The sequence below is a fragment of the Aulonocara sp. 'chitande type north' Nkhata Bay genome, linkage group LG5 (genome assembly GCF_057382095.1).
Source record: "Aulonocara sp. 'chitande type north' Nkhata Bay isolate Kocher_YH1m ecotype deep benthic linkage group LG5, A_spYH_male_GT1.1, whole genome shotgun sequence".
In the NCBI taxonomy this organism is placed as follows: domain Eukaryota; kingdom Metazoa; phylum Chordata; class Actinopteri; order Cichliformes; family Cichlidae; genus Aulonocara; species Aulonocara sp. 'chitande type north' Nkhata Bay.
In genome coordinates this window covers 32,782,564-32,802,072 of record NC_141348.1, presented here as the reverse complement: position 1 = coordinate 32,802,072, position 19,509 = coordinate 32,782,564, and the positions used below count along the sequence as shown (strand labels likewise).

At 38.0% G+C, this 19,509-nt stretch overlaps 1 protein-coding gene across 11 annotated transcripts in view; it reads left to right on the top strand.

Moving 5' to 3' along the window:
* ptprt (protein tyrosine phosphatase receptor type T) overlaps nt 1-19,509 on the top strand; it is a 311,416-nt gene that overhangs the window by 166,942 nt on the left and 124,965 nt on the right. For all 11 annotated transcript variants that reach the window (XM_086293067.1, XM_086293065.1, XM_086293066.1 and 8 more), the window contains exons 12-14: nt 9,146-9,347; nt 13,003-13,105; nt 17,246-17,522. In XM_086293067.1, coding sequence (XP_086149193.1) covers nt 9,146-9,347; nt 13,003-13,105; nt 17,246-17,522 — 582 coding nt within the window. The remainder of the gene's footprint in view (nt 1-9,145; nt 9,348-13,002; nt 13,106-17,245; nt 17,523-19,509) is intronic.

Genomic DNA, 19,509 nt, shown 5'->3' with positions numbered 1-19,509 from the left:
GAAAACATTCATGAGACAGTGGCAGTTTCTTTAAAGCCAAATGTGAGGTCACATTTTTACTGACCTGCCAACACTCAACATGTTAGTTCTCTTTGGATCTAAATTGATATATAAACAAACCTTCTCAGTGATGTAATATGCCAAATCCAGACACAGATTCCCTCTCAGTGATGATCATGTCTATTGTACATTTCATTACCTAATTGTAATTACAAGTAGCATTTTATAAAGAGACAAAATTAAAACTGAACAGATTTGAGGTCAGCTTGGAACAACCCAATGTGTCAAAAACATGATTTTAGTTCAGTTTATCCACACACTTAGTTTCTCATGTGACCCCTTGGGGAAATTAATTGCCCTCCTTCGATCCAAAAGAAGAAAAACTAAACTTGAAAAAAAATGATGAGCTTATCACTAGTCTGTTTTTCACAGTTAAACTTATGGTGTTTAAAAAAAAAAATAGCACAGCACACAACACATTTCACACTTCAGTCATAAATCACTGTCAATCTGTGGTGAATATCGTGTCAGCAAATGATTTTTAATGTAGGAATGAGAGCAGAAAAAGCGTTTGTTGTCTACATTAACATCTAGAGGGAGAGTGCTCGCTCTGTCACTTATCTTATCTCGGCTGGCGGGAAGTTGCTGTGTGGCTGTCAAACAGGCATTAGTGGGATGCCGATTCAGGCCGTTTCCTGTCAAACTGTCACCACTGGCTGATTTTAATGCTCCATCTCTGATTGCTTCTTCTAGAGTGAACAGAATTCTGCTCTTTGATACTTTTGTGGAGCTGGTAGTATTGATTTTCATGTGAACTTTTGGTCGACAAATGAGAGGATAAAAGAAAATTTCAAGGCTCTTGTATCCTGTCATGTGTTAAATTATATACTCCCAACTTTTCACTCTTGCCTTCTGCCTCTTGACTGATTGAGCAACCCGATTAAGCCATCCAGACCTTTTTAGTGATTAACAGTTCAGGTCATTTAATGTTTTATTTTTGTCTACTGTTTATCTCTCATATAGTTCTCGGTAAGACCTGCTAGATGGAAGATTTATCAAGCTATATTTTGCCCTCAGCTTGGTCTATTCCGCTTATCTTTCTCTCTCTCACTTGTGTTATCAAGAGCCAGTGACAAAAATAGAGATAACACAGCTAGGAAATATTATCGGACTATTGTCTGTAGCTATTTCTATCTCCAGTTAGCTTATCTATTTGGGCACAATTGAAAAATAGGACAAGGAAAACAGCAAACATCTCATTCCCATTTGTGTTTTTTATTCATGCATACATATTAGGATGTGTTCATCCCTCTGTGTGCAGGCATTCATTTGTGGATTATATAAGTCTTTGAATTTGTACATCTTTGTGTGTGTGTGTGTGTGTGTGTGTGTGTGTGTGTGTGTGTGTGTGTGTGTGTGTGTGTGTGTGTGTGTGTGTGTGTGTGTGTGTGTGTATCTTTGTATTAGCATTTGTATTGCTTCTGTGTGTGTAGTGACCCAGAATGTCTTGACAATATAAAGTCATGAGCTGGAGATGAAGGTCCCAAATGAAAACTTCAAAAAGCAGAGATGCTGAATCTTAAAACAATAGGTGCAGCCTAACTCTCAGACTGACGCAGGGTGTGTCAAGTTACACACTAAGGAGACGACGTAAAGAATTTTTTAAAAAAGTGTTAATCTATTACAACCATAGGGAAATCTACTAATTGTTTTCTTGTTATAACTTCACATTGAGAAGGTGTATAGCTTGGAAGAGTTTTTGAAGGCTTTACTATTTCGGCAAACCTCTTTGAATTTTAGAGATCAAACGCCAAGTGTGGGATAGATTTGTTTTTAAACTAAAACATATTTTTTCCTTTCTTCATTCATTCTTAACAGATTTTAAAATTATACTGAATTTCCACGCAAACCATTAGACACTGTTACTTAACGTTCAAGCATCAGCTAACGGAATGAGGCACCTGAATACGCTTTTTTTGTGACCTGCATGAACTGCAGGAGTAAGGTCACTGACTAAGGTTTTAGACAGTATCTTGGAAATTAATGTTTCAGATTATAATTAAGTGAATGGAAACTGTTTGTTGCATGTATGTTAAGTTATCTTAAAAGTCAAAATTATGGTTCAGTCATTGATCGGTAGGGCTTCATAGATTGGGTCCAAGCAAGGAAGAGTTGTGATTCACTTCAGTCATTGTCCTTTAAGGTCCAAGCCCACAGAAAGCTGTATTGCCTTTGTTCTCTTTGTTATCTGAGTTAACACTCTGCACTAACATGCTCTGCTGTGACTAACTTCAACCTTTTAACTTGGTTAGTGGTAGGTACCAGCTAACGGTGGATCTTCTGCGGGATGTCGCCTTGTTGCGAACAGAATTTATTTTGGTGTGTCTATTTGCAGAGCAAACGGCCTCTGCCAGTAAAGTCAGAGCAGTAAAGAGCAGTCTTCTCACCTCAGAAGTGAGAGCGGAAAAGAAACCCGGAACAATGGCCAGCTGTGATTTTGTCAAGCTGGTAAAAGGTGTCACTTTACAGATGCAGGAGGTGGCCTTTCACCTCCTAGGGCCACAAGGTAGTATTTATAGCAGACAAATAAATGGAGCCATTGCTTTCGTCATAGCTCCTACGAGCGACAGAAAAGAATCAGCAAATGGCAAGAACAGGTGCATTGCGTGCCATCAAAATGTTTGTTAATGTGTAAAGCTGCAGTGTAGATAAAACAGAGTTTTACTGCTGCAATCCATGGATCTGTATAAATAAGTCCTAACAAAGCAGTGGAGGGGGGGAGGTAGATCTAGGCTTACCAGTTTAGAAGAAACCAGAAATGTTCAAGTGAATTGTTCATGACTATATCAAAAAGGGAAAAAAAGAAATGAAATACTTAAAGGATACAAGGTTTATTTATGTATACAAAATGCTTGTAGCAGAGATGTGAAAATCCATTAAAGTAAATAAACCGGAGCAGAAAGAGCAAATACCTCACATAGTCTGTTCTTAATTCAACAGGACAGAGAACACTGACTCTAAGATGGTGAAGAATGAAGACACTGCATGTTCTCTAATAAAAAAAAAACAGGAGCACAGAGAACAAGAATGGAAAATAGCAAAACTCAATAGAAATAGCATTCTAGATTACACAAAGGCTCTTCAATAAACGTCCTTTATTTTCATAAACCTTGGCCGTGATTCCAAAAGCTGCAGCGAGGCATCATACACCCACAGTGTGTTTGTAATAGGCTTGACTTCTGGGTGGAAGTTATGACTTTTAGTATTCACAAGCATTTGTCTTCTGTGTTTGTTTGGACAAAATAAATACAGTATTATGTTACCATGCAGTGCACAGACACGCAAACACCTGCACAAATCTAAAATTACAGGGAGTGATTTCAATATAAGATGCTCTTTTAAATGGTTTTAGACAAGTTGGTGACAAGTTGTAAAAAAAAAACTTTTTACTTTGTGATATAAACGTAATATCAAATGTTAAAAACTCATAAATAAATATTTAAAGCATACAATCTTTAGCTACAATTAATAAGCAGTTTAAAAAGAGTGTTTCTCACTTTAGAGTATTAAGATGGGTATTTATAAATAAAAAGCCATACTGCTCCTTATGACTACAGATTACAATGTTATTCTCAAATTATTAGCACCCAGAGGGACATTTGCTAATGCGCCGCTTGGGTAAAGAGCTGTGGTAATCTCTTACAAGTAGTAAACACGAGCACATAGATCTGGATGAGTTCAAACTTTGGCTAACAATTGCCAGTTATTGCTATGTAAGTGATTAGCTAGCAACCTAAAACAGCTCAATTGACCAACTTTAAGCAGCGGGTATGAAGTGTATGAGCTTGATTGGGATGTCTAACCTGAGCGTATGACTTAGTGGAATAATGATAACAAGCGTTTCCTTGAACTGACTAAATTGAGGCAGTTATATTACCAGCCAATCCCATTTGCATTGGAGCCATTCAAGTTTACCAGAGCTTGCCGTGCTGCGATTAATTCACAATTCTCTTGCATACAATGCATTGCGTTTTGGTAAATGTAGCATAGTAAGCCCACAGCTTCGAACATTCTGCTCTGACTGTATAGCACAGAATGTAAATGCACAGTAATTTCAATGTTAATCTGTTTACACTGGTAGCTTCATCAGTATTTGGGGTTAGTTAGGAATTTGAAAAGGTCACAAAGAATAAATCTTTCAGAAATCCTGATAGCAGAACTATAGTTATCAATATTTCTATGTTGATCAGTCTGGAACTGATACCAATGTAAAACCCACCCCTATTTATATGTTCCTGTTCTATTTTCCTCACCTTTCACTTTTCCCTTCTCCTGTTCCTTTGATCATTTCCTTCCATTTCTACTTCATCATCTATTTACCATTCTCACTTTCTCCTTTCCTACCCACTAATTCAATCACGCACTAACTCACACATATGTCTGCCTTCCCTCTGGTAAGTTATCCCTCAAAGACACACACTCTATTACCCAAGATGCACTGCCCCGCTGCGCGCCTGCCTTTTCATTGGCCAATAAAACAACCTGAGCTTTATAGCTCTACCAATTCCAAGTACATCAACTATAAAGGGAGAAAGAGAGAGAGAGAGAGAGAAGAAAGATGAGGAAAAACAAGGAAATTGTGAAGAAAAGGGAGGAAGAGAAAAAGAAAAGAGTGGCTAGAAAGAGGAAATACCCTGTAAAGGGTAGAAGACGGAGAGAAAGCAAGAGTCTACTGCTCAATATGGAAAGAAATGTGAGTGGGTAAGATGAGAGAAAAAGAGAGACGGAGCATAAAGCCTATAAAAATATAGAGAGCCATTCATGACTTATAAAATAACAGCCATCGATGTGCAAACCAAAACTGCAGCGTAGATGAAAGAGATGATATTTTATTGTTCCAGCCCCCAAGTCCCAGCCTGTATAAATAGCTATTGATTCACCATGTTTTATTCAGCCAGCCAGGCGAACTTTCAGGCCTGGGAGACGTCAGCCGGTTGTTGAAGGCAAAGCTGCTGCTCTGTCTAGGCTTTTTCTGCTGCGTTTTAGACTGTTATCTTCTATTGGCTAAAGGTTTTGTCCCAGGTTCCTCAATCTGAGAGGCACTTTAGTCATCTGTCTGGTTTGTAGCAGGGGAGTAATGTGTCGGGAAAGTGGAGGAGAAAACTTCTTATCATTTTACCATCTCAGGTCACTGGCAATAAAACTGACGAAAAAACAAAAAAAGAAGGAAGACTGGTAGAAGCATTGTTTGTGGCTTTAGGCTCTTATTTCAACTTTGGTGGGTTTTGAGGTAGTTCGATTTTAGCCAGAAAAGAGCAGCGGCCTCCAAATATCTAGACAAGGTAGAGTTTCAGTCTCGCATTAAATTCACAATAGAAGCAAAGAGCTACTGAACATAATGGGAACATTCATTCATGTCAGACCTTCTGATCTCTTTTCTAACTATTGCTATCCATAGGAACAGCTTTTCACTAGGGGACTGTGGCAATCCCAATGCATCAAATAATGCAGACAAATGAGCTCAAACTAATTATGAATCTTTTTTTCTGCTTATTAATAACATGAATGTACTGTAGCTTCTGCACCATCATATATCTGAGTCTGGGGCAGCCATTCTATTTTCTCACATATTTACATGGGCTGTGTCCCAATTCAGGGTCTGCACGCTTGAAGTACGCAATTCAAGTGCGGTTACGTCAACGCCACGTGCCGACGGCTGTCCCAATTCGAAGTGTGCTTCAAATGCATACTCCAAATGTGCCGTCAATTTCCCCAAATATTAAGCGTGGTCCGGTGCACGCTTCGTGGCCCCATATATCCCACAATTCATAGCGCGGCGGTGGGTGTGGAGAATTTTGCCGCAAAATACGGCAGAAGGGAGCGGCTGAAGAGTTTGTTTTTTTTTCAAAACTTTATTGAACTTATAAAGCGAACAGTCAGTCATTCCAGTTCAGTTTGTACAGTAGACATACAAGGCAAATAAGAGTAACAATATACAGTACAATGAAATAAGAAGGATAAATAAAGGATAAAAAAAGAAAAAAAGGGGGGGGAATGTGACAGACTTCATAACAACTTTGTACTTGAAAGTTGTGACAGCTCATTCGTTAAACATTTCTGAATGAATTTCAATCAATGATAAACCTTTTTTATTGGAAGTTAATTTAAGAGAGTTTAAGTAATATTCAATTTCAGTCAAAAACAAATTAAATGATGGGGTTGAGTTTTGAAATTTACATTTATGTATGTGGAATTTCCCTAATAAGATGGAGCGGCCGAAGAGTGAACTGTCAAAAGTACTGAATATGACGTCACTTATTTATGTGCGAATGTTTAATAATTAAAGTCGGTCATATATCCACAAACAAGCTGAAAGTCAGTGAGATATATATATATATATATATATATATATATATATATATATATATATATATATATATATATATATATATATATATATATATATATAGTTATTTACTAACTAATCTTAAATGACTGTTCATCACAGAAATGAAGCCCAACAATCATGTTTTACAGTCCCGTGGTCTCAGCCTCAGATACTCAACTAATCAAAGTGATGTCATGACAAAAATGAATGACCAACAAAACATTTTTCTCCTTCATTTCTGTCAAACAATGCTGTATATAACCTGTCTTGCGATTATTATCATGGTTGCTAGGCAACCTGAACAGCGCGACGAAGCGTATACAGTCCCATTTCACAAGCCTCTCACTTCCGCACGTCTCGTACTTATAGTACGCACCGTACGTAGTACGCGTAGTGCGCGTACTTCAAGCGTGCAGACCCTGAATTGGGACACAGCCATGGTCTCCCTTACTTTGCGTCTTTCCTTTCTTCTGCTCTGTCCTGTCGTATGTCCTCACTCTTTGCATTTGTATTTGCTCCAGCACATCCATCCAAAGTCACGTATTCACACATCAGTACTACAGCCTGGGGCCTAGTTGAAGTGATGCACCCAGCTATCAATGCCTTTGATTTGACTGTTAATGGGCTGACGTGGACCACCCAACGTCCATGATTTTGAATTCCTGAATTCGTCCTCCAACAAATGTGCTATTTCACTCTAACACACTCCCATGCACACTCGAAGCTACCTATTTTCCCTTTGTGTCTATCCACATCACTTGTTTCTTTTCATGTCCTTGCTTTCTTTTCCTTATTCATTCTTGTTCAGTCTTGTTTTTATCTTCCTCTTTATCACCGTTATTATTTTCCTCGTTGTCTTCTTTTTTACTCACTCCCACTAATCTGCTTTGAGTGTATATCAATGCAGTATTCTCATTTTAAATTGAGAGTAATGGTGCTAAAGATTATCAATACATTAAATTAAAACCCTTCCTGGAATCCATAATCATCACTGTTTGATTGCGCAAATGTGTTTGTGTCTAAATTAGCCTATCATCTATTCATTGCATTTCTGTTCCAAAACTTTATGCTGTTTTCAGTTTGTTTGTCCACCTTTTTCTTTCTTTTCCACCTTACCTTATAACCCCTTTGTGTCATTCTGTGCTGTTCATTCTGAAATATGACATATTGTCTTTAGTCCTGAATGCAAACTGGAGAGGTCATAGTCATGTTGTTCCTCCAGAACAGTTCTGTTGTTTTTTCCCCCTGTCTCCCTCAAAATGTTTTTATTCTTACTCAGTTATTTCTGTGTATTATGCATCTCTTAAGGATCTTTCTCCTTGTTAGTTAATGTATTTGGTAACTTTTCAGTTGATGTGAGTCATTTAGACATTTAGTGATGTGATCTTTCTAGGTGAGGTAGCTCTGCAAGTTGGCAAAAGACTTATGGCTCACTCGTTTTGTTGTTTCTGTCTCTCTGGTTCAGTCTCCTGCTCTACCTGCCTCTTTGTTTTCACTTTCACACTTTATCCAGTACGTTTTTTCACACTTTGTGGCTAAAGGACAAACAGATATGTACTCGGACAAGCACTTACACGCAACCACAAAGTGCTGAAATGTGTTTGGAGTTGATTTGCTTTTAATGTGTTTTTTCCCACCACTCAATAATCTTTTGTACTGACTGTCATTCACAATGACAGCTGTCCTCCTGTGTTTTATCGTGCGTGTTTGTGTGTGCCCATGTGTGCAGTCATTGATGGTTTCACAGTGTGGAAACTTGCCAGTAGCAACACCACGACAGACATTGACAGTTCTTTTAACAGAAGAACTATTTTAGTGTTTCTGCCAGTTTAATGGTTACGGGTCAATTTGCTCAATTTGTTCCAGTCTCAAAGTGGAGATCGTGGAGAGACACACAGACCTATTGTAAAGAGCCATCATCTCTTGAACTCCAAAAATTGATTTGTACTGCATTTAGCAGACAATTTAATAACTGATGATTGATTTACTGGATCTTTTAGATGTGTCAGTGGAGGTGTTTGGAAGACGGTGACTCCGAATTTAAAGCTTACTTTCTTTTGTTTTGTTTTTTGTTTTTTTCTGATTTGAAGATTAAAAAATAGAAGAAAGAAAATCAGTCTATTTTGATATTCTTTACAGGTTGAAATTACTGTTTATACCATAACATATTTTACCCTCTAAGACTGCACTTAAGCTGGCATTTTTGAAATTGAATCAAATCAAATGAAATGTCTAATGGGAAAATTGAACATTCATGTTGACAAAAGAAAGATCACTGATTGCAATTCCCCTCAGGCCATGCAGCATTTATAGCATTTTTCATTTTATTGGTTGGTTGTACAGCCAACTGTACACCAGCTGTACATCAGTGAATCCAAAGGATGCTGTTGCATGCCTGCGTGTACAATTAGATGAACGCATAAATGTGTTCTTTTTAAATTTTGAAGCATTATTCAACCGAACCAAACTACTTATGGATAAAAAAACGAAAACAGATATTATTGATTGAAATCAAGCATTACAAAAATTGGTTTAAACAAATTGATATCTAAAACCTCAAGTGCAACGTTAAACCAAACCTGCTTGTTCCTTCCTTTAAAAAATAAATAAATAAAAGATATTTCAGTCATGTTAAAATTAAATGAGCTATCACTTGTTTATTTAAATTGCGTGAGTGAAACAAATGTAAACAGATGAATAAATAAAGCTGAATTATGTAAGTGCATTTAAATGTAAAATTTTCCCATCTACCTCTAGATTACCTATAAGGCACTGAGCTCCTTGGACCCCAGTGCTGATCTGACAACCCAGCGGGGACAAGTTTTCAAGCAGAGGAATGAGACCCACCATCTGTTTGTTGGGCTGTACCCAGGAACCACCTACTTCTTCACCCTTAAAGCATCTACCAACAAGGGCTTTGGTCCGCCTGTCACTACCCGCATAACCACCAAGATTGCAGGTAAACAATACTGTTAGGTGTTATTTGCTTCTTAAAACATTAATACCACATACAGACAGTAAAAGCGTGTTTATTAGACAGCCTGTGTGCTGATATGTCAGTCAGTTGCACTATAAATAAGCGTTTTAATTTGTGTCTCTCTTTGTCTGAATGACCATTTGGTTGTTCTCCCATCTGGCTTTGTATCCCCCTGTTTGTGTCACCAGCCTTGGTCCACAGAAAATGTCAGTCGCTGCACAAAAAAAGGAAAAACAATCAACTTTTGTGGCAAGAATTGTGAAGTGCCCTCATATGTTAATACAGCTCTTTATTCTTGAATGAGAGAACATTATCATTTCAACTGTTTAGAGAAGGCTATGCTGTGATGCCCAAATGACAGAATGACTGATGCTAAATAAAACCCTTCAGCTCATTCTTTGTTATCTAAATCTCTCTGTGTGCCTTTCTGATTTCACATTTTGCCTTTTTTTTTCCAACAATTCTCCTGTAAGCCCTTTACAAATCTTTTACTGGATTGTCTCTCCTTTGTGGTTTGTTTAGCTAGTTAGACCTCATTGAGGCAGTTGTGACCTTTGAAAAAACAAAAGAAAACAGAAAGCTCTGAGGAGACACTCCCTGTAAGTTTGTGCTAAACCGATAAACTCTTATGGTTACAAGTCAACTTTATAGAGAAGGAACTCTGAATAAGTATCGCATTACTGAGAATAATTTTAATTTAGGAATGAATACAAAAGCTGCAGAGTAAAATATGAACATTTAGAAATATAAACCACTCGGTATTTCACTGAAAGCTTGTCACTTCCACATTTGTCAGTCTCATTACATAGTTGACTAGCATACATAGATCTTGTGCTTTCACTTTGTTTCAAAAGAGGCTCTGTATTCAAACCACTTCACTTATCTGTATTCAGTCCTGGAGTCTGTTAAGTGCCACAACAAGTGTCCACTCTTTTACTAAAAAAAGCAGTGTGGTTTATAAAAAATGTGGCCTGAAATTGTTTTCTGTTAACGACACTATTCAACTTAGTTCAATTCCATTCGGTTTTATTGATATAGCGCCAAATCACAACAGCAGTTGCTTTAAGCTCTTTATATTGTATAGTAAAAACCCTACAATAATACAACCCAACAATAATACAGTAAACTACAATATACGCTACCATGTGTTGACAGTATACACGTCACTTCTATTCCCTATAATATAAAAAACAAAACAAAATGTGGGTTTGTGGCTTAAAGTCAAATGCGAATATACCACTGAATCCTTGTCACAGTGCTGCTGTACACGATGAAGTCCTGACTGATCTAGAAGATGAATGCGTAATGTGTTAACAGTATGTTTTAAGTGTTGTCCTATCTGTCAACACCTACAGTGATTTTTAGTGTGACCTTTCCACCGAGCCTCTGTTCTTCCATCATCCTTTCAAAACTTAACAACACATTGCCAAGAGGAACAAAAAGGAAATGTGGTGCCTCCACACATAACAGATGTGTCTTCTTTCAAATGTCACGCCATCACCAATCTTTATTATCTCGTTCAGGAGCTACATGATGTAGAGATTTAAATTAAATGCTGCAGACACATAGAGATAGATGGACAGAGTGGCGGGGGTAGGATTCATGCTAATAACCTGAATGCCATACCAATCAGGGAAAAAAGTGTTGATGTTCTACTCAGACATTTATATGCTGCACCTCCAGTATGAGGGCATGACAGATGTGAAATTAAAATTTGAGTGTAATAGAATAGCTGTGAAGCCCTCGGCGGTGAAGCTTACATCTACTTCTTCTTTACCTTTATACATCCTGATAATGTCATTCTGGTTGAGATATACTGTGATGTTAAAAAAACAGAACATTTCATAGCAATTTAGCATTTACATGTTTTAAATCAGGGATTCGACATACACATGGGAGGGTGCGTTTTTTCTTCCATTGTTGACTCAGAGGAAACATAGCTGGCTTTGCCATATGCCCGTCCGTCTTTGTCAGTGACGAAGAAGTAGACCTCAAAGGTTGGGTTTTTTTAGACTTCTTTTTTTATTCAAGTTACATTTAATAGTTACATTAACCCTTTAAAGGCGAGACCATAAAAAAAATGTATTTGTATACTACCACAAAGGTACTAGAATGCCTTTCTGGTAATATCTTGCAAAGCACTGTTGGTGTGCATGTAAGTCAAGAAACATATTGTATTTCTGTGATTTTATACCTTTACAAACCCTTTGTACAGAGTTACTTTTGGGATTGGTTTTGGGATGTATCGCTATTTCTAAAACATGTGTCATTAGAAGGAGGATGATTGTTGGTCAGCTAGCATGTTCACTTGTTTCAAATTGCAGTCAAACCCTTTTGAGATATTGGTTTCTTGTTCAATAGGGCACAGTCTCTCGTACAGACAATCCATCAGTCTGAGATGCATAGGTCAAAGATATATCCAAACAGGGATATATCTTCTTTGCTAGGGTCTTGTACATGTGTATGAGCATGCTACAAAGATCAGTGTCTCCAATATGTTCACTGCAGGCATGAATGAGTCAAGGGCAAAGGTCATCTGTCTTTGTGTGGGCATCATTATTCCAATGTTCGATAGTCGAAAGAGGATTGATCCCACAGGCATCAGATTGCATGGCCTTGCCCCATAAAGTTAGATGCTCCGTCTATTATTTATTAAACAGGAAGAAAAACCCAAAAATGACAAATCATGCACTGTCACAATGCTTGTAACATCTCGGTATACAAATATATGTCAGTATAGTAGAATTACACATCCTTGTACTTTTTTCTTGACATTTATCATATTTACAGTTTTTAAAAGATCTCATATTTTATTCATCATGTGTAAGAACTGTACCTCCTATGTGCTGGCTCTGGGCGTGAATCGTTGATGGGCAAAGCACATGTATCTTTATGTGGACCTCTTTGCTCCATTGTTTGACAGTCCAAAGAGACATGATCCCACAGGCATCAGATTGCATGATTGCTTTGGCCTTGTCACATAAAGTTTTACAGTCCAAAACAAAAACCATGTACTGTTACAATTCATGTAAAATGTCAGTATACTAATGTATAGTATGCTAAAGTTACCAGAATTCACGTACAATGCTAATAAATCTGCATATTTTGTTCTAGACATTTACTATATTTATACTTGTGAAATTGTTTTAGCCTTAATTTCATCTGATAGATAAATAAAAGTGTTATATAAACACCAATGATCAGAAAAGTTTTCATTTGTTTTGTAACGAGACATTTTGAGTTGCATTAGCTTCAGGTCACAACTTTTACCACGAAGGGACAAATCAGCCATGTTTTTAGAAAATTATTTAAACCTTATAAAACTGTCTTATTTTGAACTTGTCATGTTACTTAATTATTTTCATTAAAGGCTTCCTGGAGGGCAGCTAATTAAAAAGGTCTTTCATTTCAAGACAGATTAACATCCGGTGGGTTTTTTTCTGAGAATAACAAAACTATGACATGGCTCAAACAGGTTAACTTAATTTCAGTGTCTTTTTAAGAAAGGTATAAGGACTCAAAATGTGCTCTACCAAATGACTGACCACAACCCAGAGCTTTTTAAATTATGCTGGCCAATAAAATTGTCCGTGTACGGTAACCTGCTTTAAAATTTAAATTTGTTAAACCTTTTCAGCCCCCATGATGCCAGAGTATGAGTCAGAGTCTCCACTTAATGAGACCGAGACAACCATCACTATCCTGCTGAAACCTGCCCAGTCCCGCGGAGCACCTATCAGGTAATTTCTTAACATTCCTTAACAAAATTTTAGTTTCTTTTTCATAGAGTTTCTTTTACTATCCTCTGCTGTCCTACTCACATTTTTCCTCCCAGCATCCCATCTACCTCCTTTTCATTACCCCCCCTACTTTTTTCCATCCATGTTCTTTTGGTCTTCCTTCAGGGCCCTTTTAGAGCCATTGCAGTTACTCACACATATAAGTCTAATTTGTATGCAAAGGAATTCAGAGAATGATTTTTTTTTTTTAAATTTGTCAGTGAAACATTTTGCCATTACTCATTTTGCTTTTTGTAACTTTTTGGCTATTCACTAGTGGAATTGCAACTTCTACTGGACATTGCAGGCCCAAGTGTCTGATACTTTAGCTGGTTACTTGAAACTTTGCTTTAATTTAAGGTTTCAGCCATCAAATTCTTAACATAAGGAAATGGAAATTTGGATTTTATTGAGCATATTGTACAGAAAACACCGTATTCATAGTCGTATACATAGATATTGATGGTGTTATTAATTTATACCATACATGTGAAAACAAGGACTAAACAGTATAAAAGAAAAAAAGCCTCAGCATAAACTAACACTTGGAGTGGGTTTTTAGCTTGGCTCACAAAGTGTGTCTGTACTTTGCTGACACTACCAGTTTTGGTTAACTAAAAGACACATTTAACACAAAATGTAATTAATGCTAATTCTTAGTTTTATCAACATTCAACAAAAAGTCAAACAGGACAAACAGCACCCACATGTCTCTTAAGGCCCCGGATAAACAGGCCTTGTGACCAGTCAGTGGCAACCATGAGACACAAGGGAAAAAGTGTGTAATCTGGTGGCTGCAAGTTGCTAACTGTCAGTGAAATTGACTATATGAGCCTCATTCAGACAGGCCAGTGGCACCTGCTGATCACTAAGGAAGAGTGAATGCTGCAGTGGTTGCTGGAGGTTGCTGACAGTCACTGGTCATTGGTTGCAAAGAGGTATCCAATCAAAAATCTTTTGATTGCTTTGGTCTCTAGCAGTTTGCCATAGTCAGCAGCAGATTGTGCGGCTTGTCTAGCAACCGGAGAAATCACAACGTTTGTGGTGCAAGAACATCTTTGCAAATGACTTCTCCAATAAATAGATTGTATTTGCATGTTCTGTAAAATCCCTTAGAATGCTTTTATCAGGCACACACAGGTTTTATTTTCCCAGTCACCAGTCCACTGTATTCACTTCAAAACAAAGCAGCGAGTGAAGGCACCCAGCTAATTTATTTCTTTTCCTTTTCTCATTTTTTCAGCCAGCATGTTTTTAATTAAAAGTTCACTTTGAACATGTGATCTCATCCATTTAATTGGTGCAGGGGAGAACATTATTCTCGCTCGCCTTTAGGGAAATAGAGCTTCGACAATGCTGTGTGGAGAATATATATCACTTCAATTTAGATTTTGGGAAATGGATTTGTGAAATGTGAGTGTAGGTCAGTGGTTTAGCATTAATTTTTGTAAATCCCTTATCATATCTCATCATTAATCACCCGCAGATGGCAAATATATCTCATGTTGAATTAGGCCGCACCCTCATCGCTACCATCTTCATGTGTTTATCAACTAGAGAAAAGCCCATTAATGTGTTTGCTTATTATGTGTGTTTGGTGCAAGTATTACATATTTTAAGTGCCAACAGATGTACGTGTGGAAGCAGGAAAAAAAGGCATCTGTTTGTTAATGTGCACACAAATGTTTTTGCTGCAATTGTTTTCTTATTCATCCTGCAGATCAGAGCATCTGAAATTTAGGAGGTTAGATAAGATTTTTTTTTTCTCGAAAAGGCTCTGTAAAGCGAAGCAGCTGTTGAGACACACACTCATAAGACACACACATCAGGCTGCATGCTCAGGTGCCTACAAGTTCACTTTCACATAAATGCACACAAACGGAAACCATTGTAAATGTTTACAGTGACTGTCAGTGCAGATATGCACCAGTTGATTAAAATCCAGTGCTTAATATTGTGTAGGTCTCCTTCATGCTGCTAAAACAGCTGCTGGGCCTGTCATGGAATCTCTGAGGTTGTCCTGTGGTATATGACAGTAGCACATTATAGATTATTTGAGCCCAGCGGGTTAAGATTTAGACTTCTATGGATCTGGCTTGTTCTCGGGCATCCTGAGTCTCGAGGTTGGCTAAGCATCATGGATTCTGTTACATTCCTTCAACATGTCTTGATGAGATTTTGCAAAGTGAACAGTGCATTGTCCTGCTGTGCAAAACCACTGACATTGGTGGGTGGTGTTGCCATGATAGAGTGGCTTGGCTGGAAGAAATATTACTTCAGTGTGACACAAAATGACATCCACATAATATAGTTGCTCCAAAACAGGAACATGAAGAAAATAACTCTCAAAAATCTCTCAGTTTTACTTGCCAATATATTCATACATACATGCTCCATTCATCAGAGTGCATGACAAAAAACATGTCTGCAAGCCTCAGCAAAACACTTTCTAGAAGTATACAGTACCAGTGGAAGGTCTGAACAAACTTTTCATTGGTACTGATGAGATATATTTATTTCAAGCCTTAACTGTAAACTTCAACTTTAAAGCTTAAAACCAAGTTTTAACAGTGACAGTAACAGCTGTCTATTTGAGGGAAAAAAACAAACAAAAACCCCCCAAAGAACACACATACACACACAGTGATTTCTTCACTTTTCGAATTCACTCGCTTTATGTTGCCTAATAATCACACAGCCATCCACCAGTCTCAGAAAATCCCCTTACTCTAAATGTTCAAGCTGTAAAGGTGTAACATCTCACAAACAGAGTAAAGGTACAATAACACACGTACACACACCTATGGATATGTATTCAAAGACATGGATAGTTACAACAGAAGCACACACACATATAAGGGCTCCCAAGCGCTCGACACAGACCCACACATACACAATTCCCTATCCGCTCCTTGTGCTAGGCCCCTGCTTCATCCCTTGTGCAGTCTCTGAAAGCCATTAGTTTGAAATGGATATTTTACCAGAAAGGCAGAAACAGCAAAGAGAGTGACAGTAAGGGAGAGAGAGAGGGACTCATCTTTGGTCATCAGCAATTATCTTTTATGAAAGCTGCCAAACGGGAACAGGGGATAATTGGCCGCGGCCCCCTTCACAGAAACATACATTTCCCTAATTGCGTATAATTGTGAAGTGAGTTCTTGGCGTGGAGGACGGAGGTAATTGCGGAGGGCCGCTGCGTTTGTCCTGACCGCTAAAGGAGCCCTCAGCCATTCATGAAGCCTCTCAGAGTGTAATGGAAACACACATACACATGAAAGCAGCTCCACTGCACAAAGATAGATGTTCATTCAAGTATATAAACACCCCACTACACATGTGTTAAAATACACACAAGCACAAGCACACCTGCCAAAGCACATACAGGTAAATGCGCACCTGTTAGAGAGCATGCACACACACACGTGCTATTGATGTACACATAAAGAATATAAGGCAAGAGGAGACACGTTTGGACTTTGAAAAAGATCCATTCATTTCTACCCTCACCGTTCTCTTATATACACACACACACACACACACACACACACACACACACATACACACACACACGTATTTTCTTCCTTTAAGCTGTACTGGGGTGCTGAATCAGCACAGGAAATGATTTGCCAGGAACTTTGTTTGAAGTTTAGCTTCTAAAGTATATCTGTCGTTCAGAAATAAGTGACCCTTATAACAAATTATACGCCTTTTTAATGGTTAGTTTGGGATTTTGTGAATTTTTTTCCCCCTCATAGCAGACCTCGGGCCTCTTCTGCTAATGCTTTCATTGTAATAATGAATTTAAAGCACTCTGTGAGCTACAGGGGATAGTAAAGTTGAAGTAGAGTTGTCAGTTTTATGTGTTATGTCCCTATTTCAAAACAAAGTCTGTCTCTACTGTACTAACTGGACAAATAACAGTTGAAATATTGTCAGTTTATTGTGATTAATTTTTTATTCTTTTCAAAAACTCTGGCTGTTGTCGTTGCCACGTAAACCATCTCCTCATAAGTATTGCTTTAGCTAGTGATAAGTAGATTTGTTCCTGTTTCAGTAAACAACATAAGGCACTACTTTTAAAGACATCATTTATTTTTCCAGCTCCTACCAGCTTGTTGTGAAGGAGGTGCGCAAGTCCAAGACCCGCCGTGCCGCTTCTGAAGCCCCCGAGTGTTTTTCTGTCCCAGTGAGCTTCCGCAATGCCTCCATCTTGGACTCACCCTATTACATTGCTGCTGAATTACCACCGTCCAGCCTCACGGTGGTACAGCCCTTCACTGTGGGGGACAACAAGAGCTATGGTGGTTTCTGGAACCCTCCGCTGTCACCTGCCAAGAGCTACAGCATCTACTACCAGGCAATGAGCAGAGCCAATGGGGTGAGTCTCAACTCTCCAGAAGTACCCATTGTAACAGGAAGTGGCATGTTCATATTTCCCATTTGGCCATATTAGATTTTATTTAAAAGTAATTAGACAAATTAGATTAGTTTACATTGTGGGTTTATTGTCATGTCATTAATAACGGGAATAATAGTGACTTTTGAGGCGCACAACACATGGTGTAACAAATTTGATATGAAGCTTTACCAGGATTATCTTATTTTTATTTGTCATAAAAAATAATTTTAAAAAAACAGCAACTTTAAAACCATTCTTTGGCAAGCAAAAGCAAAAGTAAAAACAAAAATATTATTTCTCCATCTCAGCAGATTATTTAAAAAAAGGGCCAACAATTCTGTTCCTAAGTCATTAATGTGACAGCAAGTGATTGAAGTTAGAATACATTATGTTATGGGCGTCTTGCGTGACTTCTCAAGCCTGTAGTTTAATATACTGAAGGTTATGTGTTTGCTTATCAGAATAAATAAATAATTAATATAAAAGAACACAATTACAACTCCCTCTGGGAATCCCCACTCCTAGCATTCAGCTGTTGATGTCTGTTTGCTGCCCTTTTTGTCTGGTAATTATACTGTCTGCGAATACAACAACACCTCGCCCACCTCCCGCCACCCGTGTCCTTCTCATAACTCATTCACAACTTCAACTTGGCTTTTGAATTTCCATACTACTCTGAACTCCTGTGGGGGTTATTTTAATTTTCCAACGCTGTAACCACGGTAACTCAGTTTGGAGAGCGAAGCCGGGTGAGCTGGCTGACTGTTGTGATGTAATATCCTCCTCCAGAAAGCAGATTTCCCACAATGCAGTCATATGGAGAAAGGCTGTGTGCAAGCGGGTGTGTGTAGGGGGGGGAATTCTTGCATGACTGAACAAGTGTGACTGTGAGCAGATGAGTATTCATTTAAAAGTGTAAATACTCGCTCGTGTGCCCCACTTTTGTGTATCGTGTGTGCTTTGCACACCTGTATGTACAGACCCCAAATCCAGTCAAATCAGAGTTCCTTATTTGATTGGATTTCAGTCAATCCAATCAGTTTCAGGTTTGTTTAGATGATGAATTGGGGCATTGTGTGGGTGCTTAGTGGTTAAAACGGAAATAAAAATGCAAGCGCACCTGTGTAGTCGCCTTAAACAAGATGATTTGATAAGGAAATCAGGCATAGAAATAGACACGTGTTCATAAAGCATGATTTTTTTGTTTTTTACCTGATTATACTTCTCTTTTAAATTTCAAGTGATTGCAACAACCAGGGTGGTCTATCGATTTTACTTTCCCAGACAGAAAAATGTCAGATAAATGTTAAATAAGTAAGATTTAAAATGATGGACTTTACTGCAGTCTGATCAAACCATTTGAATTACATGTCAAAAGGAAAAGTCAGTCGTTATTACTACATTACTACATACACTATATAATACATGAGTCGACTTTTGTTGTGATTTGGCATCATACAATTAAAAATTAATTGAATTAAAACATTTTAATTTCAGGCACAAATCTTTGATATTTTGTGACTGCATTGCTGTGCAACAGTCTCTTTTTAACTAACCAGGGTTACATACAGTATATTTCAGGGATCTGAGGTGAGTAAAATCAAGGAGTCAAAACCTCCAAAGATAATTATTAATGTGGATAATAGTGAAATCCTAAAGTGGCAAGAGTAATCATATTGTTCCACAACATACATTACATATAGGACACAGGACTCCTGAACACGGTGAATGAAAATAGGTTGAACACAACTGGACTTTTTGAAGGGCACATCACCTTTCTCACACACCCACGCACACAGGGTCATGTGCAGACAGACATCACACACACACACAAAAATCCAGGTCTTGAGTCAGTTGTTATTTTTTTTGGAGCCATGCTTGCTACTCAGATCTAGCCAGCAGATTCACTGTGGACATTTTCATCCGCTCTGAAATGACTGCAGAGCCACATTGGTGCAGAAAGAAG